At 35.4% G+C, this 25,590-nt stretch overlaps 1 protein-coding gene across 6 annotated transcripts in view; it reads left to right on the plus strand.

Moving 5' to 3' along the window:
- Nucleotides 1–25,590, plus strand: part of Fut8 (fucosyltransferase 8) — a 214,389-nt gene that overhangs the window by 82,394 nt on the left and 106,405 nt on the right. For all 6 annotated transcript variants that reach the window (XM_029484493.1, XM_021178765.2, XM_029484495.1 and 3 more), the window contains one exon: nt 7,159–7,592. In XM_029484493.1, the coding sequence (XP_029340353.1) occupies nt 7,390–7,592 (203 nt within the window). In that variant the 5' untranslated portion in view covers nt 7,159–7,389. The remainder of the gene's footprint in view (nt 1–7,158; nt 7,593–25,590) is intronic.

Below are 25,590 nucleotides of genomic sequence, written 5' to 3' on the forward strand. Positions count from 1 at the left end.
GAAGAAACCAGGACACAAAAATATATATCCCAAATGCTATACCCTTCCCAGTCCCCCCCTAACAGTCTCTCTCTCACCCTCCCCTCCCCTTCTTTTCTAACTATAACCCCATTGACCTTGGAGAAGGGAAACTCCAAGTTCTCTTCCAGCCACTGTTTTCCCAGGAGACAGAAGGAAGCTGAGTTAAACCAGCTGAGCTCATTTGGGCACAGATTCAGTAGGAGCCCGAAGCCTGATGATAGGATCTGGCCCCTCCTTCTACACTTTGAGAGGGAACTGGAGGTCTCTTTGTTACAGTTTCTTCTACACAGTAGATCCCGAAGTACTTTGGCTCAAAATTATACAATGCTAAAATGTATGTTGCTCTCCTCAACCCACAGTTTAATAAAGAAAGAGGAAATGTCAGAACCACTCTCAGCAGTGATGTCAGGACCACACTGAATTTAAAACAAATATGACTACTGTGTCAAGGGCTCCAATGGGAAAAGTAAACATACAAACAGTGGATCATGCTTAGGAGAGAGATGCACAGTCTTAAAACGAACCAAAGAGAAACGGTAGAGATTAAGAACATTGTAAGAAGCTGTGTGTGTCAAGATGTAGCCTTGTGAGGACTGATTGACCACATGGGTGTTATGCAGCTGAGACCTTTAGAGTCATACATGGTGTCAGCATGTCTCCTCTACTCCATCCTCCCTTTGTGTGTATGTTGTAATGTTTTCAAGGTTTGCTAGAGGAGCTCCACTCTTGTCGGTTATTCGTCTCATTGGAGAGCTGTATCTCTACTGCATGCTTCAAAGGATTCATGGATGAGACTCTTTCTTGTGAGAACTTAAATGATTCCTGGTCCTTTGAGAACACAGGAATTTTTAACCATTAGTACTAGATTATTTTTCTTCCTTAAATTATTCTTCTAGGTTTTATTTTAAGGGTCTTTAGTTTTGTGAACATGTGGACTTGATTTCAGGTAATTAAATTGCTTCTTTGAAAACACAGATCTTCACATCCCTTTCACTCTAAAGTGAGACATTTCCCAACATTTGTTTCCTTGGTTTTCATGAATTCTGATCTGTCCTTGTAACTCAGTAACACTAGTGGCTTCTACTTGGGTTTCCTCTTCTACATATTTCAGTGCTCCAAACAATGAAACAATCCGAGGCTATTCTGGGGCTCACTTGTTTTGTCTTCTTTTTTTAGAGATCACTTTTCAGTTGTCTTTTCAATGTCACATGCATAATAGCTTACATCTGGAAAGTACTCTTTCTTATTTCTTTGTTTCTTCTGAGATACAGTCTCACTATGTAGTCCTGGCTGGCCTGGAATTTACTGGATAGACAAGGTTAGTCACAGAAATTCACCAGCTTCTGCGTCCTGAGTGGTGGAATTAAAGGCATATGCCACTATCCCTGGATAGTGGAAAGTAATTCTTGACCATTCTTATTTACTTATAGATAAGAAGTATAAGTCTCCAAACTTTTTTTTTTTTTAAAGTAGGAGAATGATGTTCTTAGCAAATGATGGATCTGGCCTATTATGAATTGATTACAAATGCCACATAAAAGAATTAATTTTAAAATGCTCCCTAAATTAAATTTATTTTAATAATATTTCCACTATTTTTCTACATGTAACTGTTAATTGTTTTAGCTGCTTTTGACCTAATAGTAATTATTAGTCATCTGATTCAGTAAATTAAGGTCCATGTAACTCTAATGATTTACAATGGCTGATCTTGTTTAGGTTGTTCTGTGCCTCACGAAGAGTACTGCCTGTGAATTGGTTTGATTCCTTTCTTCCCTTTCGCTCTTTTTTCCTTCTTGAATTTAATATAACAGAACCATAACTTTTACTTACTATGGGACTTTTTTATTTATGTAAGTTGCTGAAATTGTGTGTATTTGAAATAATTGTAAACACCTGATGAATAAGAATTGACACAATTATGGTAGTATGCTGCATGACTTTCTTTTTATATTTATTCTGGCTCTTGAGATGCTGTGAAGTGGAATACATTCATTATTACTATTTGGTCATCCGTCTCTTCCATGAATCATAAAGCAGTGGCAATATAAGTTGGGTTGAAATAGTTGAGAATGTATCACTAAATATGAAATTAGGCAGAAGAGAATGTGTTTGGGCTAAGCCAAACAGCAATGTCCTTCAGTCCTGGGAAGGTGTGTAAGTGCCAGTAAATCAAATTAGTATTAGTCAGTGAGAGAGAAAATTGACAGAAAAGAGAAAATAATAGTCACACAGAGATACAGCCTGGGGAAAAGAAAGATTTACCTGTGTACATTATAAGGACCTTTTATAGTAGTAAATAATACTTAAAAAGTTGAAAACAATTTAAGAGAAAGTTTAAACTGACTGCCCTCCCCCCACTTTGTTAATTGAATTTTGTTAATATTGAAAATGATATTAATGAAAATTGACAAATTTATTAAATGCCTGAATTATGTGATTTTATTACATTTTTATTATCTTACAGAGAATTAGTTCTATTATTGCATTTTTTAGCAAAATTAGTTTTTGTTGTTTCTTAATTGCATTTTGTGTTTAAAGGACAGATGTTTTCCACTGTATCATCTTAGTTTCCCCCTTCCCTGTTCTCTGTCTCCATTCTTCTCCCCACTGAGTTGGCTTATTTGTTTTGAGACAGTCTTGTATCACTGGCTGGCTTTATATTTACCATGTAGTTGAGCATAACCTTTAGCTCTAGATCCTTCTGGCTCCATCTCCCCATGCAGGGGCTCCAGTAAGACAGGATCTGGCCATGTAACCTAGGGTGGCCTCTAGGTTGTGACCCTCCTCTCCCAGCCTCCCAGCGTTGGAATGGAAGCATGTGCCATACTGATCACTCTTTTAATGGAAAGAATTTATTATGCAATTAATTTCTATTTAATCACTAATGTAAAAGTATTTTTTTACACATTTCAGATACAATGGAGTCAACTCAAATAACTAGTGCTTTAAATAGCAAATAACAACTGCCCAACTTTGCTTTTATCTTAACCTTTTTTTCAGACAGATGGAGTGATTATAAATATTCATATCACAATTTTTTGAATTAAAACAAACTAGAATGCTTTCTTAGTTAATTCCATGTGACAAGCTGGGTTGAAAATTTCAAATGAAAAAAAAATCATTAGTTCAATGATTAGTTTAATGGAAGTTAAGTTTCCAAGGTTAACAGAAAGAGGTTCAGTTAGACTGTTTTAATGATATGCTTAACTATGTTTCTTAGTTAAGAAACACTAGGGAGGATAAATGCTTCTGTTTTAATAAACTGAAGTGAAATGTGTACATTGACAATTTTTCCAATTGAGTTTTATGTGTACATATACACTTGTATGCATATATATTTAATTGGTAACATAAATGTAGTACGAAGAGCAAACTTATCAAATCTGTCATGGGTTATAAAACATATGGACAGTGCTGGAGAGATGACTCAGCAGTTAAGAGCACTGACTGCTCTTCTGGATGGAGGTCCTGAGTTCAAATCCCAGCAACCACATGGTGGCTCACAACCATCTGTGACAAGATCCTGATTCACTCTACTGGTGTCTAAAGACAGCTACAGTGTACCTACATATAATAAATACAGTAAATCTTTAAAAAAATTAAGTAAAAAATAAAACATATGGACAGCTTACCCAACTAAAAAATTGGAATGATATTCTATAGACTCAAGTAATTGTGAACATTATGTGATAATATGAATAAAAGTTTTTCAAACACTGTGAAGCATTTTATAAAGTCTAGTAAATATTATCTTTCCTTTGCTCATTAAAAATCCAATATATTAGCTTACTTTTAAGTTATTGAGTACCTCTTCTTTGCTGAGCAGTACATGCTTTACACATGATTAACCTCATTTAGGCCTTGTAACAGTTCTGCTTAAACTCTTGATCTTATTGATATTGCACTCTAGCTCCCAGATTTAGGAAAATGCTTAGTAAAAAAATTACTTGTATTTTTATTGTTCAAAAACAAAAATAAAAATAACCTAGTTTTCTTAGTAGCAGAAGAAATAAATGATTTACAAACCTTTATCCCTTTAAAACTCAGTATTATTAATAAAATTCATTGGCGGAGGGAAGCTTGCCGCATTTTATTTATTTAACATTTTATACAAGAAGAATATTATAGGATTCTAAATAGAAGTAAGATCATAAATGAAAAGAAAACAACCCACTTTGAGAAAATTTTGTCAAGGTTTTGCACATTTATCATAAGTCTTGTCTCAGTTACTTTGAAGAGACACACAGTGATTTTATTTTTGATCCCTTTTGCTTATAATGGTGCTCTATGCTTTCAGATTTGCTGTGTAAAGTTTGATACAAATGTAGTTGTAGCTGGAGTGTTCAGTTTCTTTGTATATCATGTGAGGGCCTGCCCTGCACTTACTTGTTCAGAAGTTTGCATTCGTGGTTACTAAGTGCCATGTACTGCTGGAAGGATAGGCTTGGGAGACAACAGTGAATAAAGTGACCAAGTTTATGGAGTTTATATTTTGACTGTTCTGGTTTAAACGTGACAAGGAAACAACTAGTCTTTCACTGCGGTTAGCAGATGGGGGGAGTTCAATACATATGCCTTTAAACCATGATGAGAGAAATTACATAGGAAACTACTCATTTTTTTAACTTGGTTTGCTTTTGTTGATTTCATTTAAAAATACTTGTTAAGAACTCTAGAATTCTAGAAACAACCTCTCAAAAACAGAGTTAGGATAATATTAACAATTAAGAATATGCTCATGTTTTACTTTTGTAATAATTTATTGTTTTATAGCTTATAATCTGTCTTGTTACAAGTATAGTAATTGGATATTTTAAATACTGGTTTATCAAATTTAATGCAGTTTGTACAAAAATTATGTTTCTGTACTTCACTGTTAAAATCATATCTTTGGATAATTGTGATAATTTACATTATGATTGCAAGTAAAATGTTTCACCTATTTTGTTATCCCTTGTTACTTAAATTATTTCTTTTTAGAAGTTTTGTTCTTTTTGTCTATCATAGTAGTCTAGGTTTCTTTGAGTATGGAGGATAACAAAGTTGTAATTTTTTTGTCTATGAATTTACCTCTTTGTCTATCTAATCTCCTAATATCTTGGAAATAACTTCAGCTCGTGGTCCGATGGATTTTTTTCAGTGCTCTGTAAGTTTTCATAGCAAACTATTACTCAGATATCCATTCTTCAATTTTAATTATTTATTAAATTGAATCCATTGCTTAGGCTCCCAGACTTGAGTTTAATTTTAATCAGGAAGCCTTGAGTGTCTGCAGTTTCTTTATATTTGGAACAGTAAACCTTAGTAGCTGATCCTTCACCTGTGTCAGAACGCTGTCCACAAATGGAATCCTACAAGGGGAATTTTGAGCACTTGTAAGAAAAGTCCAAGAAAACATGATTTTGTGTGTGTGTGTGTGTGTCAATCCCAGATCTAGTGAATAGCAACGAGTCTACTCCAGATTATTCATTATAACTGGCTATTGTTATTTGTCTATATTCCTCTGTGGGAAAGCACTTTTGCCATGTGCTGATTGTTTTGTGAGTGTATACTTTTCTCAAATGACTCTTCTTAACCCTCAGAGTATAAATTGTCTGATGCTCTGAATAAAGTTGGCTATTGCATGAGTCCTTAGCCCATCTCATTTATCAGCTCCGTTCGCCCAGATCCCACCACCTCTAGAGTGGTAAACAATCTGAACCATTACATAGATTTAAGACTTAGAGGTTCAGGGTTTTGAGAAAGGGAAAATAAAGAGTTCAACAACAACACAAAGTATTCTTGGTAGACTTAAAAGAATTTATTACAGTAGTAGTAAAACATTAGAATAGTAATTGGGATTCATGGTTTTTGAGTTATGCTTTCCAACATTAGTCAGTGAATATAGCTCCTTCACTCATTCTATATTTTAGCTGAAATCAGATAAATGGTGTTTCTCGGATATTCTTTTGAGGTAATTTTTTCTCTTTGAGTTTTTGGTTTTTTAAAATGAGTAAAGAATTGAGGTTCAGAAGAAGATAAATAAATAAATAGCTTTATACTTTGAGTTTTGGTATCCCAGTTCTTCAACTTTCTATTTAGTTTTCCAATGACAATTTAATTGATGGTCATGTGTTTTATGTATATATTCTTGTATATATGAACTTTTTTTACCCGCCCTTACAGGAACTATACAGTTTTGTTCCTAAATATATGATTTTTTTCTTCTGTAGCTTTAGAGTTGCCTAATCACTTTCAGTGATTTTTCATATAGGTTTTTTAGGGGAGAGTAATTTTATTTCTAAGAGAATTCTAAGCATAGTGGTTAAGAAATGACAAACAAAACACATAATTAAAGCTGATAAAAATGAATATTTGGAGTTTAAAATACACACTCAAAAAATGCACACTCGCCTAAGGATCTAACTGTTGTTATTAGCCTTCTTTTGAAATTTAGGAATTTCTTTATTAGGTCATATTAATAGAAAAATGGGTTTCATTATGACATTTTTATATATGTATATAATATACTTATACTCATTCCTATAATTATTAATATTTTAAAATATATTTGAAAAAAATAATGGTTTATCCTGATCCATTTGAATCTTTGCTTTTGATGTTTTATATGGTTGCCAACTAACTGATGGTTATGATAACCTTTGTTTCACTAAGATTCAAGTCAGCTTGAGAATTTAATCCTAAAAATGACAATTTGCAAGTTGAATAGTGAAATGACAGCAGAGTATTGAGATGAAAGGATATGAGGGTTTGTAGCACTGGATTCACTCATACTGAGAACTTGGGTTTGTTTTGGATGATGAACACATTAGTTTGAAATACATAGTTGAATTGATTTTGGTTGATTATTCAGATATGTAATATTTCAACCTATACAAGAGTTATTACAGAACATTTCAATGAAGAAGAGTTTTAATGGTACTTAGAATTCCAGGTTTAGGGTGGACTAATTTGCTATCAGGTAGAATCCTAATGTGTGGTTGACTTAATATACACTTAAAACTTTCACAAAATTGTCTTTCAGCTTCGTAACCAATCAATACCATAAGGTTTTTTGGAACTCCATGAATGTCAATTTTTTGTTGTTTTATATATCTTTAAAAACTCAAGTACATTTTTTTACTCTTTCCACAGCATGTAGAATCCATGAAGCACAGGACATTAAAGCTTCTTGCCTGCATCACCAGGAAGATCTTTTTGTAAGAATAACCACAGGATTACCAGAGAGATTAACCTGTCTGAAGCATTATGTGTTGAAACAACAGAAACAAACCTATTTTCTTGTGTGGCTAACTAGAACCAGAGTACAATGTTTCCAGTTCTTTGAGCTCCAGGAAGATAGAGGACAGAGTTGAAACTCTGAAAATGCGGGCATGGACTGGTTCCTGGCGTTGGATTATGCTCATTCTTTTTGCCTGGGGGACCTTGTTATTTTATATAGGTGGTCATTTGGTTCGAGATAATGACCACCCTGATCACTCCAGCAGAGAACTCTCCAAGATTCTTGCAAAGCTTGAACGCTTAAAACAGCAAAATGAAGACTTGAGGCGAATGGCTGAGTCTCTCCGGTAGGTTTGAAATACTGAAGGATTTGATGAAATACTGGGCTTGGCTTTTAGGTATACGAACTTATTCCATAGTTGAAAAATTCTTAAAATTTCTACAAACTGTCTGCAAAAATCTAACTGTTTTAGCAGTCCTTTAAAAAGTCTCATGATACATCTACATAGTCAATCTAGATAGGGTCTACATAGTTGTAAATCATATTTTGCATATGAATTAATATATAAAAACTGTGGTATTTATATGCTTATATTTTATTTACAAATTATGTTTAGACTATATTGAACACAAACGTTATAGGATTTGAATTAGTGCACATTAACATTTTATATTCTATAGACTACAAAGACATAATTTCTTAGTTAAATTCTTAAGATGAAAAGCAAAAGTTCATTGTTAAATAGAACAGTGCTTCAGTTGTTTGGAAAACCAAAGTCTCTTATATAAGTGGAAAACATAAAGTGAAACACACACACACACACACACACACACACACACACACACACACCTGTAACTCAACAGTTACTGAGATGACAAGCTGTCTGACAACTCTAATTCTCTCCACATCTGAGAATGATCACGTGTATAGTGCTTGTTGTCACTTAAAAGCTGCAGGGCTAAAAACAAAGATGGGAAACTTTTGCATTAGAGATGGTAATTGGCACTACTAGCAAGTGGTACAGAGGAAAATGCTGAAAAAAATTACAGTACTTTTAGAGAATCATAATGAGGCATTGCTGATAATAGCTATCATTTGTTAGGAATTTGTCAAATGCCAGGTACTGTGCTAAAGACAGATTGTTTCACTGAATTTCAAGATATGCTCATGAGATTCTAGTACTGTTTTCAGTCATTTTACAGAAGAATAATCATAAGGATGTTAAGTAATTTAGTTTGCCCAAGATTATGCTTTTCATAAACATTGGAACCGTCTTTGAATTCTGGTAGTATAGTTCCACAGCCTAAACTCTTACTGTCCTAAGCTGAAGACAGAAAAAGCAGTGACTCAGAAAATCTTAATTAAAAGTCTCAGTAGAGACTTTCCTTCTAGAGATTTTTTTTCTTTTTCTTTTATAATTTAGGCTACTGAATAATCATTGAATTTTCTCCTCATTCCATCTTTAGTACTAGTGTTTCTTTTTTTAGGGGGGGTGGTGGTGGTGGTGGTGGTGGTTCAAGACAGGGTTTCTCTGTGTAGCCCTTGCTGTCTTGGAACTCAATCTGTAGACCAGGCTGGCCTCAAACTCAGAAATCCACCTGCCTCTGCCTCCCAAGTGCTGGGATTAAAGGCGTGTGCTATCACTGCCCGGCAGTACTAGTATTTCTATTTTCTTTTTCTTACTATGAAGTACCTTGTTTTTGTTGTATGAAGGAAAACTTACTATTAATATGGGTTGCTCTTCAGAAAAATAACCAGTCTTTTAATACTAATTTTTTATTATTTTAAAATTATGTGAGCATGTGAGAATCTATGTGTGGGTTTACACTCATGAGTACCAGTGCCCATGGAATGTAGAAGAGGGCATCAGATTCTCTTGAGCTGTACAGGCTTGAGGTGAACCCTCTGATGTCTTTGCTGGGAACTAAACTCAGAGGCAAGATGAGTACCTGTTCTTAAGTGCTAAGCCATCTCTCATGTCCCTCATAAGATCTCTTAAGCCACTTTTTAAAAATCCTTTGGGCGGTAGTGGCGCACGCCTTTAATCCCAGCACTTGGGAGGCAGAGGCAGGCGGATTTCTGAGTTCGAGGCCAGCCTGGACTACAGAGTGAGTTCCAGGACAGCCAGGGCTACACAGGGAAACCCTGTCTCAAAAAACAAAAACAAAAACAAAATCCTTTGTACATCTAAATTAAATTTCTAACAACTACATAAGAGCTGACATACTTAATAAATGTAAATGCAATCTAGAAACAGACTAAACAAATGAGGCCATTTTTATAAATAGGCACATAACACAGTAAAATAAATACATGGTTATTTTCCCTCATTAGAGAAGTCTCCTGGGCTTTTCTGTTGACTTTACTAGTAGGGCTGTAGACACACCATCCATGGGGATTTCATTTTAATGCCAGGACACGAATGATAGCGGGTACCTGTTAGTACTGAGACTTTTTTTTTAATCAGCTATTTTGTAATTTTGTACTCAGTTGGATGTCCATATTTTTATAATAAGACATATTCATAAGCCAAAAGATAGAGTATTAATTCAGATAAATTTAAAATTAGGTAATTCCTTTAGGAATTCTTTATAATTTCTACAAAGGCATATAAATTGGAGTTTGAAAACAAATCAAAAGCCTGAGATGACAGTTTTTAGGATTCAAGACAATAATTTTAAAAACAGTTAATTTAATTACAATTTGCAGTTTTTTATAGTGACAAATTTAGAAGACAATTATAAACCATATCTCTGAAGGATATGAATGTACAAGCACAGTGTATAGGTGTGGTAGTGTCAGGGATACATGAATATGTACAATTATTTGACTCATTAATGAATAGTTTCCTTACAGTAAAATTTATTACTTTTAGTATTCAGGTGAGTGTGTTTTGGCAATTTGTTACCAATTATGCAATCATCACTATCAAGTTATAGCAGAACTCTACCTCTTTCCAGAATTCTGTTGCCTCTTTTAGTTAAATCTGTTCCTGCTTCCTGATTATGAATCCTGTTTATTTGTTGTCTGTCCACTATGTTTTGCTTTTTTAGAGTGTCATAAATGAAATCATGCAATATACAGCCTTTGGGGTCTTGGATCTTCCATTTGGCTTAATATATATATCTGAGATTCATCAGTATTTTTTAAAAAGATTTATTTTTATGTATGTGAGTACACTGTAGCTGTACAGATGGTTGTGAGCCTTCATGTGGTTGTTGACAGTTGAATTTTTAGGACCTCTGCTCAGTCCAGTCAGCCCTGCTTGCTCCAGTCAACCCCACTCAACTCAGGCCCAAAGATTTATTTATTATTATACATAAGTATACTGTAGTTGACTTCTGATGCACCAGAAGAGGGAGCCAGATCTCATTACGGGTGGCTGTGAGTTACCATGTGGTTGCTGGGATTTGAACTCAGGACCTTTGGAAGAGCAGTCAGTGCTCTTACCTGCTGAGCCATCTCACCAGCTCTCATCAGTATTTTTATGCATAGTAATTTTATGTTTTTATATTGCCAAGTAAATATTTTTATTCTCTTTTAGTGGTGAGTTGTTACATGTATAACAGGTTAGGGTTTTATTTATTTATTTATTTATTCTTTTTTAATCTATTGGGGTCATTAGATATTAGATAGTTACTACTTTTTTTTTAAACAATTGCAAGCAAAGTCAATATTAATCTTTGACCAATAAGTTTCTGTGTGGGCATAGGTTTTTTTTTTTTTTTCCCTTAGTTAATTACTTGGGCTTGGAATTGCTATACTATATGTTAAGTGCATATTTAACTTAATAAGGAGCTGTTGGATGGTGGGGCTGGGAAAGTTACTGTATCACAAGTATGTGGACTTGAGTTTAGGTCCCCATGTAAAGGTGGCTACAGCAGTATGTATCCAGAACTGAGGATGGGTTGAGGTTAGGGCATAGAGACAGGTAGATTTCTGGAGTTTATTGGCCAGCCAGCCTAGTTGAATTTATGAATGTCAAGGATTAACAACATCAGCTTGGAGAGGGATTCTGAAGAAGGGGTGTCTATCTGGGAGTTGTGGAAAGAATCAAAGTCAAATTGTGGGTCCAAGTTGACAGCTTGTGTTCTGCTCAAGATGGCTTTCCAGATTGTTCTCTCTATATTCTGCTAGAGACAGTTTTCTCTTCCTAGTCTAAAAACTCTCTGGATAGCTCATTTCTTACAATCAAAAGCCCAGTCATCTATTTACATATCAGTTCAGTTACCACAGGTTCCCTTTTGATTATCCCATCATTCAGCATCCCAGGACCCCAGCCTTTTGATTCTTAGAAAGAGTCAACAATCACAAGCACAGAGAATAAGATAGCTGGGTGGTACCCCACCCTGAAATTACCATTCCTACCATGCCTGGGCCTGGACCTAAACTCCATCTGTCCAGGCTGACCTTGAACTCAGGAATCTGCCTGCATTTGTAAGCACAAACAAATTACCTTAGTAAGAGCTTGTAAGAGATAACCGTTCCCTCAATCTCTTTGTCTCCTTAATATCTTTCTGACAAGCTGGGTCATAGTGCAGCTGCCTCTGTTCCCTTAGCTCTGTGAAGCTCATTACACAATTCATATTGAATCCTCATATTTCACATAGTTGAGAAATGATATATCTTTGAACTCATGTTTTCAGAGTTCTTTCCCACAGTTCTTATGGACTGTCATGACAGTCATACAGCATTTACCATTTTGCTGAGACTCACCTCTGGGACTTGCTGTTTCTGATTATCATGGAGTCATTTACCACACTGACACACTGATGCCTACTTTCAAGCAAGCATTTATAGAGGCAAGTAAACAAGCAAGGGAGTATCCAGCTTGCCACACATCTGATTGGAGGGCTATTATAGAATTTTTTGCCCTTAAAAAGGATTGGTTGGCACTGGGAGCCAAACCATAAACTTTTGTAAGTAAATATCTTTAGGCACAACTGTAACTTCTGCTTTCTTCCTGATTGGTGGTTGTTGTGGAGTGACCTGGAGACCAGTGTTAGGTACAAGTTGTTTAACTCAAGTTTAACCTTAGGTCAGGTTCTCTAAGATGTAGGCTAAATTCAATTTGGTTTGGTTTGGTCTCTCACAGCAACAATCAACACTCGAGGCCCACACTCTGCTGGCTATTCCAGAGGCAGGAACCATGTCATTCTGTCCCTTACATGGCCAGGCCAGACTCAGCATATGAGCCTCAGGTTCAGTGAGAGACTGTTTCATTAAGGTTAGAGAGTGATGGGAGAAGGCATCTGATATTGACCTCTGACCTCTGCAGACATGCACACCCCCCCATATGTACATGTATATTTACATTTTGTATTGAAAGATCTCTGAAACAGGGGAACCCTCACTCAAGTCCCAGGATGATGTGACACCCAGGAACTCACGAGAGACCAATCTTGGTGCAAACAGCAAGAGGCTTAATCAGGAAAGGCCAGTGCACTGGGGACGACTCGTATCCCACTCAGGGGTAGAGGAGTCGACCCTGAGCTCAAGGGGTAAGGGGGTTATAAAGGCAGAAACCGCACATACCTGGCATGGGGCTATAGCATTTGGCAAGCATAACAGGTCAAGTAACAGAGTATTCTGTACAAATATTTCCTGAAACAATGGAGCAAGTTCAACTTCTTTGTGGTTAGTGCATCCTGGAACAATGGGAGAGTTAAACTTTTACTCCCTGCCATTAGTGAGGTCTATTTTGGACACAAGTCTAGGGGCTTCCATAATTTTTCACTCTCTCTCAGGATCTTTTGGTATCTCTCTGACTCATTAAACAGCACTATCTAATTTCTGTCATACTAGTGCTTGCTACTGGTAGTAATTTTCATGTCATCCTTTAAAACTGGTACGTAGTATCATCTCATTGAAGTTTCAGTGTTCACTTCTGTAGTTAAGAGTGTTGAAGATTTTTTTCATGTATTTACTTGCTAAGTTTTGATAGAGTATTTGAGTCTGGTTCCAGTTTTCTTTCTGGTGTATGTGTGTTGGTGGGGTTGGTGGGTTGGGGGAGGGAGGTGCATGTGTATGTTGTGTACCTATCATCTTCGCTATCTTCAGGGCATGTTCCTGTGGAGATTTGTGGAGGCTAGAGGAGGATCTTTTCCCTAGGGACAGAGCATTGACCATGGAACCCAGGCTAGTGACTAACAAGCCCCGGTGATTTTTCTGTGTATACCATTGGACTACAGGCTGGTGTGGGCCCACACCTAGCCTGGCTTCTTTTGTGTGTCCTGGGTTCTGAGATCAGCTTTTCCTGAGCCATCTATCCAACCTCATTGCTGGCTTTTAAATAGTTATTTATTATTATTTTTGCTTAAAAATTGGGGTTTTAAGTGTATAAATATATATAAGTAAAATTATATGTGTGTATATAATATATAATGTAGTATAATGGAGCATAGTAAAACAAAGTAATATTACCGCTTAAAACAACCACTCATGATTTTTAAAATTTAGGATGGCCTCAGGCTTTTTCTGTTGTTATGTATACGTTTTTGACTGCAAACATCTCTGACTCTGGCTAGGCAATCCAAGATGATTTAGTTACATGTTTAGTCAAAATCTTGTTTCAGTCTGTGTTTCTTCTCTATCTGGGTAGCACAGATTTTTAGTGTTAGAAGACTTTCAGCTGTATGTTTTTATGTTCTACGCTTTTTTCTCTGTTATATATTTGCTTTCTGCTTTATTGATTTCTACTCTTAGTTTGATAATTTCCTTTCTTATACTTTCTTTGGGATTTATTTTTCTGTTCTAAGCTTTCTTAGGAAGCTTATAATCACTGATTTTAAGAGTTGCTTCTTTTCTAATATAGATTGAATATCCTTTATTCACAATGCCTGGGACTAGAACATATTTTAGATTTTGGACTATTTTTATTTGGGAATATTTTCATCAACTTTACTGGCAGAATCTGAAATGCTTTGAAATCGGAAACTTTTAGAGTTCTGATAAAGCTTTTAAAAAAGTTTTAAATTCTGATTTAATTTGAATTTTGCATTTTGGATCAGGGATGTTCAACCTGTATATACCTGAGCAGCTTCACTTTAAATTAATCTGTGTCTTACAGTTTCTGACAATGTTGCCTTTCCATTGTCATCTAATAAAAATAGTTTCAAATATTCATTGTGATCTGTTAGCACCATATCATAGTTACCTAGTATTTTACTTAATTAGTACATTGGGCTGTGTTATTTATCATTTTGTTTTTTTGTATTTTTCAACCAAATAAAGTTATAATTCTGCATTATTTTAGTTCAAGTTTTACTTGTTGGTGAATGTTTAAGAAAAACATATAATCTGCTGCTATTGGCTCTAATTTTCTATAGTGTATTGTTTGTTAGGTTAGTTGATTGTGGTGATCAGATTTTCTGAGTTCATGCATGATGTAAAATATTTAAATGCTTGTTTTGCTAATTTAAAGATATGGTTGTTCCTATCTCCTTTCCGTTCTAATTTTTCTTTTCATCTGCTGTTTAATTTGTTGAGTTCTAACTCAGTACTATCTTGTTTTCTGTGATTTAACCCCGTATCACAGATTTCTTATTTTAAGCAAAACCTTTTTGTGTATAAAGTTAATTTACTTAATATTAATACTGTTAGGTTTCTTTTTGTTTGTTTGCTTTTGGTGTTTTGGTTTTGGCTAGTGTTTGCATGTGTTTGGTTAGTGTTTTAAACCTTAACTGATGTGTGCCTTTACGTTTAGACAGAAATTTAAGTATTCAAAGTGCTTATTTTTAATAGGATAGTGTTTCATCTTTTTTCCTCCAAGTCTGAGAGCCTCATCTTACTGAACTGTCTTAGCCTTTTGTATTGAATTTTATTTCTGGGTTTACATCTTTTTACCCTGCTAAATTTCTTCCCCATTTATCTCATCTCCTGTTTTTGTCTTTTGAATCCCAATCTTTTATTATTCTGTCTTTTACCATAAGGTATATCAACTTTGTAAAATATATCATTTTATTTGTATGGGTGTTCTGACTACATGTGTGTCTGTACACAATGTGTGAGCCTGGTCTTGGCCAGAGGTATCATATCCTTCGTACCTGGCATTATGGATGTTGGTGAGCTGCCGTAAGATGCTGGGAATCAAATCCTACAGCCTCTGGAAAAGCAGCCTCCACTCTGAACTACCGAGTCATCTCTCCAGCTTCATTATACCAACTTTGAATGGGTATCTTAGCGTTTATAAAATATCCCCTTTGGGGGCTGGAGAGATGGCTCAGTGTGTTAGAATGCTTGCTGTGAAGCATAAGAACCTGACTTTGAATCTCCTGCTGCATGTGTGGACTTTTTGCGTGGCTGTATGTATGGCTTGTCACTTCAGAATTGTGTGACAGAGAAAGGAGGCTCCCAGGAGTTCTCTGAGGAACCAGCTTAGCCAAAACAGAGAGACCCCGTCCCAAGGGAATCATAGACACCTGATGTCCACTGCATACATACACCTGCTGTATATGCATTGTACACATATACAACACACATATAGTAAAATTAAATTCCTCCTTGTTATAATTTATCCTTAATATTTTTGCATTGCTCTGGAATTTCTAAAAAGTCTTGTAATTTTCAAAAATTTAAAGCCTCTTCCATTTGGATGCCTTTGTTGTGGTGTTTTATAGACTGTTATTGTTTCATTACTTTTAAAAACAAACTATATCAAAATATATGCATATGTGAAATTCTCAAACAATTAAAACCTTCTCTCCCATCGTTCTGTCAATGTAAACCTGGAGCCTAAAACCTTAATTAATTGTTTGCAAAAATGAAATGTCAGAAAAATAGCTGCTTTGAATTTTTTTTATGCTGGTATTGTGATCTGTTGTCTAGATGCTATAAATAAGGATGATTTAGAAGAAAATCATTGTCAAATAGAAACAAACATGTCCAAAGTGAGAATTTTTTTTCTTCATAATGTTCTTTGCTAGTTAACATTGATGCTACTGCTTAGAATTTATGATAACAGAAGTTAGGGAGAGACTTGGGTTTTTTGTTTGTTTGTTTTTGTTTTCATTTTCTTCAAAATGAAATTGTTGCTTCCCAACAACAATTGGGATCCTTTAGGGATCCTGAATATTAATAGAAGCACAGATTTGAAGGGAAGCATCTGTTATTTAAGCTTTTGAAAGTCTTGTATGTTTTCCCTTCAGTGTTGACGCCAGCATAGACTGTCTTGTCTGTTTCTCATGGCCCCCACCCCAGACATGTGAATAGGAATCATTGGTATGTCCTTTAAACCCTGTCCTACTCAGTATTTATGAGTGATTTCAGTGGGCATCCAGTCACAAGTCACAAAACTGTGATGTCTGGTGTTTATCACATAAAGTTGGTTCTTCCCCCTTTGGGGTGTGGTAAAAAAGAAGAAAGTCTAAGAAGTTATGTTCTATAAATTCAGTGTTAACATAGTTTTCAAACATTCAAAAGTGAATTAAAGTAGAAAAACCTAGTCTTAGGCTTGACTACATTTTATCCCTTTTATGTTTACTGTTGTTTTCTTCCTATAGTTTAGTTTTGGAATATTCCCCTAGCTTCAGGCATATCTTATCTTCTAGTAATTTTTATTTATGATGCTTGTTTTCAGGGCAATAGATTATTTCAGATTTTTTCCATTTTTTAAAGTTTTATTTTTTGGACATTATTTTTTAAGCAAAAGTACAGAATTTGGCAATATTTTAAATATCATTCTATGTATATCATACTTATAAAATACTGTTGTTATTCCTTTTGCTACTAGAATGTCTTATTTTTTCTAAGAGAAAAGACCTCTTTGCCTGAGAACATTTTTGTGGGTTTATTTCAGTCCAGATTTCTAAGCATCATTACACTCTTTTGAGAATTCTTCAGTTATCATAGTAAACCTTTCTCTTTGGCTGCATTTATGTTTTTCTTTTTGTCCTAGATATTAATCAGTTGAGTGTGATGTGCCTAGGTACACCTTGATTTTCTTTTACCCAGTTTGTAGTTTTCTGAACTTCTTAAATATGGGAGTTGATGTCTTTAAAGATCAATTTCAGAAATTCAAATATGGCTCCTGACTTAGTCTTTCTCATTTCTCCTTCTAGAACTAAAAGTGCATGTATTATTAAACCTCCTTTTACAGTGTTACATGCTTTTATTGCAGCTTTGCTAATCTAATGACTCTCTGTTATTTTATTTTGTGTATTTTCTACTCAGCCCATCTTCCAGCTTATCTCTTGTTAGAAAATGTGATATATTTGATATTTTGATTATACAATATCAAGTTTATTTATTTGAACATTTCAAATTTCTTTAGATATTCTCATTTTTAAAAGTTTGTTTTTAGGGCTGGAGAGATGGCTTAGTGGGTAAGAGGATTGTCTGTTCTTCCAGAGAGTCTCGGTATAATTCTCAGAACCTATATGGTAGCTCACAGCCTTTTAAAACTCCAGTTGCAGGGAATCCCATGCTCTCTCCTTGCCTCTCTGGACAAGGGGCGCATATATAGGGATACATGCACAAAATAATAATTAATAAAAACTGTCAATGATTTCTAAATTTCTTTCAATATTTATCGTAGTGTAACCATGACTTTCTGCTCATTTCAATTTCTAGATCACCTTTTGATTTACTTCTGCTGACTTTTCTTTTGATTAGTAAATACCTTAGCATTTTGCACATCTGTATTAGTTATATGACAAGCATTGCATATAAAAGTACTGTAGAAAATACAGACTCTTTCCTTTGTTAGAAATGTGTCATTCCTGGGCTTTTTTTTTTGCCTTTGCCTTCTAAAAGTAATGATTTTTACATGGGTTTAAAAAAATTCTTTAATTTTTAATTTAATTGTTTTGAATAATTTTGTACATGTATGCCATATATGCTGATCCTAGTCCCCATCCCCATACCTCACCTTTCCGTGAATCTCTACCCTCACACATTGCCACCCACTCTATAAGAGTAAGTAACCAGGACCATCTGTGTGGCCATGGGGTAAAGTGGTGATTACATTGACAATGTTGAGTCTAGAGAATGTATCGTACAGCCCTTCAGAACTTTTCTTGATTTAGCTTTTACATGCTTCCTGGCCCTTCTTTTGCACTGTTACCTGAGCCTCAGAGGGGGCGATACAAGTGACATGTTTAGGGCTGAGCATACAACTTTTGCTTATTCTCTTCATCTTGAGCAGAATCTCTTCATTTATCAGCACAAAGGAGAGACTTCTCTGATTAAGGCTTCGAGCTGCTTTTGTCTGTGGGTGTATACATAATTATTTAGAAGGCAGTTTGCTGCCTACTGGAACACACGTCCCAGATTTCCATTAGAAATACTCTCCACAGGTCGATGGTCTCTTCAAACCTGGGTTGTTAGCCAGGTTATCGTTCATTCTTTGTCACCTCCTCTCATGGGACTTAAATCTAGTTAGAGGGCAGTTGATTATCACTTATATAGTCAAGCTCCTATCACATGTATGGGCATGTCTTACTTTCCATATGGTCATTTTATATGACCATTATACTTCCTTTATCCTGATTAATCCTCCCTGTTCTGATACCCTGTCTTGCCACCCACTCCCGTCTGTCTAAGCCTTTCCACCCCTGAACTCTTCCCCTTACTTTCTGCTTGCCTGTGTCTTACTCCTCCTCCAGTCCCTTCCTTGTTTCCCGGCTTTATGAAAATTATGTTTTATTTTTGTGCACATATATGTGTATGCATGTGGGCATGGCTCTGCCAGTGCTTTTATGTGAGTGTCAGAGGACAGTTTGTGGGAATTGGTTCTCTCTCCTCACCATGAGCTCAGGCCATTGGACTTGGTAACAAATACTTGTATTCTAGGAAGCATGTCTGTAGAAGTTTTGAGTGTTGATTATTAGTCTCTTGTCACAAGTAGATTTGACATTAGGTCTAACATAGACATGAATAGACTCACTTTTTTGAGAAGGAGCAAGCTTAAATTAATTTGGATGTAAAATACAATAATTTTACAAAAGCTTATAAATATTTTATAATGCTAAGTCTACCAATACATAGACGTAGTAAAATGATTATAATTCTTTTCAGAGTAGAGCCACAGCTGCTGTTAATTTTGTGGAGCCGTTCTCATTTTGTTATATTTCATCTCCTGGGTGCTGAGTTACAGTAGGAAATGATGTAAGAACTGGTGTTAGGTTTTCTTTTTATTCCTGCATCTTTATTTTTTTAACATTTGTTATAGTAGAAATGGCAAGACAGAACAGTATATCACAAAAAAATGTCCCAACACTCCTCCAGCACCTGTTGTTCTTTGTAAGAATCTAGTAGGCCAGATCATATGTGATAATGAACTTACATTCTGTATCAGACTCCTTGACTCCTTATTTATCAATAAACAAATTTAACAGAGGTGAACTAACATTGCAAAAATGGTAAAGGAATACTTATTAAAACGTACTGAGCCTTAACTTGTGTGTCCCTGACAACAGTGTCTGGTACACAAGGCAAAGAGAAGTAGATAAGGCTGTTATAATAACTAAAAACTTCATTGCCCCTGTTAGAGTAATAGGTCAGGCAAACAAAATTAGTTAAACAAATATATCCACATTTGACATGGGCAGATTACCAGCGAACCTGACCTAGTTAACATGTAAGAGTATTCTATCTCACAATAACAAATATAACAAATAACAAATATACTTTGCCATGAATACACTCTTACTCTGATGTGTAGCCTCTGTCATTTGGATTAGAAAATATTTTAAAGGCTCCTTTAGATGGTCTTGCTATAATTAGTTGGGAAGTCTATATATGGAGTTGTACATTGTGTAGTGTGGGCTCCAGAAATTTTCACTTATTTATAGAATCAGCTGGAATTCTTTTGTGCAGAGAAAATTTTTCCCTCTTCTTTTCCACACTCTGTTCACTTCTTACCCCAACAAAGATGATTCAAATAGAAGTCAGCTAGATGGATGACTATGTCCAAGGCTGCAATCTTATGAGGAGGTAAGAAGTTGCTTATTTAAAAACTATTTATGCTTGCTCTGTTGTCTGATGTGTGCTCTTATTCTTTCATTTTTCCATGTGAATGTGAATGTTCAAGAGCAGCTTGATAAAACTTTAAATTTGAACTTGCCTTTACTTTTGTTTATTTTATATTCTGTTTTTTAATATAATCTTTACCTATCTATTTATCATCTATCTATCTAACTATCTATCTATCTCTAGTTTTTAAATATGGGTTTCTAATTTAATAAAGATGAGTGCAGAAAGCTTAGGTTATGAATAGCCTCTTTGTTTATGAAGTGACAGATGGATTATTGATATTGACTTGGAAGCATGTATTTTGTTGAATGCTTGATAATTTCATTCAAAATACAGATAAACATGCAAGTAGAATTTCCAACAATAAATAAAGCTTTCATGGGAGTAATTAATTTTGGTTTCCTTCTCCCTAGGGATCCTTGTAGTAACTGTCTTGCTAAAGATAGATTCCCCCCCCCCCCTTAATCTTGCTTGGTTTTAAAAGTTGGCAAACTGGCCAGTGGAACAAATCCAGTTCCTCTATCCATTTTTGTTTTTGATGACTTCCAGGCTAAGAATGCTTTTTTGCTTTTTGGTTGTTTGAGTGGGGAGTGTGTGTGTGTGTGTGTGTGTGTGTGTGTATGTTGTTGGGACAGGGGGACAAATTCAGAGGATAATATTAGGTTATATAGCAATGAAACTTAAGCTCTTTTTTATCTGGACATTTATAGAAAAAAATGTTATCTCAAAACTTGTGTGAATCAGTTGTTCTCATTATTAGCTCTTGTCTCCTTCAGTGTTTGAATTATTATGCATATTACATGTGGGTAAAGACAGGCTCTGAAATGAAAATCCAGTCACCGATACTATTCTCAGATCCTTGCTGACTTTACTTTCTAAGTCTTAATGGGCTTACTCCATATCTCAGATTTCTTTTGCTTTTTAATTTGTTCAAATATTTGTGTTTTCTCTCCCAGTCTCCTTTAGATAGCTTTGTGTTTGGAGCTGAATGGTACCTACAGAAAGGAGATATGGTAGACTGACAAAGAAACCATCCGATATACAGCTTTAGAGATAGTGGATCTAGGTAGATGCATTTTTATATCTGAATTATGTATATGCATATAGAAACAGATATAGGGACAGAAGCACACAGGCTTTTTTCCCTCATAACTTGGCTCTTTGAACTCAACTCTATGACTTTAACCTTTTTTAAGTTGATGCTTTTACATATGTGAAAATTTTATTTGTCCACCCTTAGCTTTATTTAGAATACAGTGATTGCAGTTATTGTCACTACCCAGGAAGGCCCCTAGTGAAAAGACACCAGTTTTGCAGAAAGATTTCACATGCAACATCTCAATGTTCAGACTTCTTCCCTTAAACAAATGCCACTTAGATAAAGTGTGTTTGTGTTAAATTAAAAAATGTGTGAAGATTTAGCTTAGGGGCTTAAGTAAACATTTTTCAAATTTAATGTATGTGAGTATTTCCCCTGCATGTATGATTTGTGTACTTGGTTGCCTGGTACCCTCGAAGGTCAGATGAATGCTTTTGATCTTTCGGAATTGGAGTTACAGATATTTGTGAGCTACCATATAGGTACTGGAAACCGCACCTGGGTCCTCTGCAAGAGCAACAAGTATTCTTAACTGTTGAGCCATCTCTCTCCAGCGCCCCCATGGTTTTCTTTCATCTTCTTTCTTTTCTGAGATGGGTCTCGCCATGTAGCTTTGGCTGGCTAGGTACTCCTGATGTAGGCCCAGAGATTAAATTCCAGGCAGTTGGGCCATTGCTTTTGTGCCTCTGGTGAAGGAGATCATGATGGAAACACATGGCAGAAGTGGTTGCTCATGCCATAGGGACAGGGAAGTTAAATAGAGAGAGAAAAGGTAGAGTTCCTATAGTTCCTTATTCTTCCAATGCCTTACCTTTTAAAGTTCCCACAGTCTCCCAGTGGTACCACAGAATGACAGCTCTGTGTTTAACATATGCTCTTTTTTTCAGGGAAGGGGGCACTTATCCAAACCATAGCAATCTTCAGAGGGAAATTAAAATCTGCCTAAGGATGCAGTATGCCTTTGGAACACGTATCTTTTTACTCTTCCTAATGTGCCTGCAATATTTCTAGGTATTTCACAAATGTTAGATGAAATTTACCAAGGAAATAGTATTTAGTCTATTTACCTAATAACAGAACCAGTTTAGAATAAAATTAAGCTGACTTGAGTAACTGGATTTGGTATATAAGCTTTTGATTGCAGTTGTTACTTTGAAGTGTTTATTCCCAGCATTTAGCCCTTCTAGAATATATGCTTAGAACACATGTACCAGTGAACAAGAACATCATATATACTATATATTAAAAGCATTTTAAAGTATCCTATATAGTAGCATAGTAGTATAGAAACTTTGGTTAATTGATTATTGATAATCATCTAAGGGAGGTTATATCTGTTACTCCTTTTACTTTTGTTTCCCAACACATTTGAATGCACAGAACCACTGCTTTGAGATGTTACACCTTTGCCTGATTTTTTTCTTACTGAAATCCAAACAAACACGATTCATAGAAATTGCAATTTAGGTTCATGCTTCTTTAACTGCTCACTTACCCCAAGTGCAGAGTGACCATCTGGAAGCTGGTCATAGTATCTGCAGTCTGTTACAAAGTCTTAAATTAGAAGAGCAATTAGCTGCTTCTTTATGCATCAGCCTACATTTCCTATACCAGACATGGGTTTATTAATCCTCAGAGATACAGTAGACTTGATTTAAGTGTTTTATTTTTAAAATTTCTTATATTTAGAGACTCAAGCAATTTAACATGTGTCTTGCATTTGTGCATTTATAAATGTGCATACATTGACATTCCTATCTCCTTCTCTATGCTCTTTCTCCATCTACTGAAGGTCTGCCATGTCTTCAAGGACTATGTCAAATAAACTCAGAGCCTTTCCCCGGTCTTCTTTCATAAAGTTATTCTCCTATGATCTCTGTTAGGACTTGTTTTAGAGTCTTTAGGATGTCAATGTACTGGACATGTATTAATCCCAACACCCAGGAGGCAGAGGCAGGTGGATTTCTGAGTTCGAGGCCAGCCAGGTCTACAAAGTGAGTTCCAGGACAGCCAGGGCTATACAGAGAAACCCTGTCTCCAAAAACCAAAAACCAAAAACCAAAACCAAACCAAACCAAACCAAACCAAACCAAACCAAACCAAACCAAACCAAACCAAACCAAAAAAAGAGCTTATATAGGCCTGTTGGTCTTTCTGTTCTAATTTCTTGGAAGCAATGTGTCACAAAGATTAAGTTGTGAAATATTTTAAATCTTTTTATTGAAAAAAGTATTGATGTTTCTCTGATATGTGTGTGCAGGGGTATACATGCCACGGCCCTCATTTGGAAGTCAAAGGGCAGCTTTGTGGAGTCATTAGCCTCCTCCTACCTGTAGTGGCCTCCAGGGATCAAACTCCTGTAGTCAGGATTGGGTGACAGGATCTTTGACCCTCTGAGCTATATTGCTGTCCCTGTCATTTTTTAAAGGAATACAGTTATTTATACTTCTAATACAAACTTCAAGAGAAATTAAAGACAAGTGCTCCCTTCCCTTTCTTTCCTCTTCCTTCTTTTATCTTGACTGATTTTTGTTGGGGACATTTATTTATTTAGCCAAATGTAAAACTCTTTAAGAGGAAAATTTGTAACACTATTTAGTTTTGCAAATATCTTGATATTTTTTGGTTAAACTTTTAGAAAAAATGGGTGCTTTTTTTTTACATCAAAGCATGAACATTAGGAAGACTTGTGGTAACTATAGGAGGGTAAATATGCAGGTAGTAAGCCTCATGTTTCTTCTCCACTGAATCCCACCTTCCTCTCTCCAAGTACCAATATTTAGGAAAGAAGTAGGGCAGGAAACCTACTTTATCCCAACCTTAATTATTAAGATTATCATTGATGCTTAAACTTTGTAAAATCATAGTTTGTTCTTCCAGGTGATGGATGTTTTTGAAACTTTAAAAAAGAGAAACTGGGTATTTTATATGTTATGTTGAAATAAAGGAAACGTTAAAACAAATTGCTTATTTTCTCTGTCAGATACATTTCTTTCCTATAAGGACAAAAGAGTGGTGCTAGAATGGCTTAGAATTAGACTTATGTTGTCATGGAAGCTGCTGAAGCAATTCTCAGTGTCTGTCAGCAATAGTTTACCATTACCTTGAAACTCCTTAGAATCTAGATTCTTGGCTTACACTCTAAGACATACTAAATAACAAATCTGGGGATGGAACTCAGAACTCATTTTTAAAACATACACTTTACACACAAATATAAAATGTGTGTATATATAATGTACACACACACAATGGGTGTATGCAACGTATCTTGATCATATCCACTCCAGACTCCTGATGCATCACCCTTCTCATCTTTGTTTTCTTGTTTTTAAGACTCACTGAGTCTAATTAGTTCTGCATACATATGGATATGGGCCTATCCATGGAAAACCTACAAAAGACCGCATTCCCTGAGGAAAAGAAATTCCTCAACTTCTTGAAGCTTCCAGTAGCTTCTCAGCTAAGGGTGGGGCCTTATGGGCATTCCACCTCTATTCTATACATGCTACAGTGGTGAGTCATTTGCTCTTGTGTTGGGAACCATAGTTGTAGTGAGTTCATGAGTGCAATAGCTAGATCATGTCACAGGGGACAGCATTTCACAACTTTCCTTCTCGAATTCTTTTTTTTTTCTATCCCCTCTCTGAGATGTACCATGAGTATTAGCATTGGGGTGGGTACATATGCAATCCATACTTCAGGAAGCCTTCAGTATGGATCATATGCACATGAATACTTTGAGAATCATTTTTCTAAAGCATAGTATTTTGATATTCATATTACTGTGATCAAAAGTTCTTAACAAAAAAAAGAAAACTGTTACTAGTGGTGAGTCATCTTAGCAATTTACTGTAGGTTGTTACAGGCATCTGTAGGACACCAGTGAAGTTAAGTATTTATATATCATCTCCTGCTTAAATGTAGAACATCATATGTTGTGGAGAAATGAGAGTTCATGTGGGTCGAAGTATGAAAGGTAGTTAATAGAGTACATTCCTAGCATGGAGAAGACCTTGGACCAGAAGAAAACAAGACATAAATACAAAGTATTTATTTGGCATTCTGTATTGTACTAATTTTAAGAGATTGTTGGTTTTGTGATATTTACCTTAACTATTCAGCCATAGTTTTTTTTTAATAGCATGAACTATTGAAAGAAAAGTGTAGAATGTTGTTGTTGATATTTGTGTCAATGAATACAAGACAACTTTTAAAATTTAAATTTTTAATTTTAATTTTTTTTCATCCTAGCCTTGCTTTCTTTTCATTT

Source organism: Mus caroli, chromosome 12 (genome assembly GCF_900094665.2).
Source record: "Mus caroli chromosome 12, CAROLI_EIJ_v1.1, whole genome shotgun sequence".
Lineage (NCBI taxonomy): Eukaryota > Metazoa > Chordata > Mammalia > Rodentia > Muridae > Mus > Mus caroli.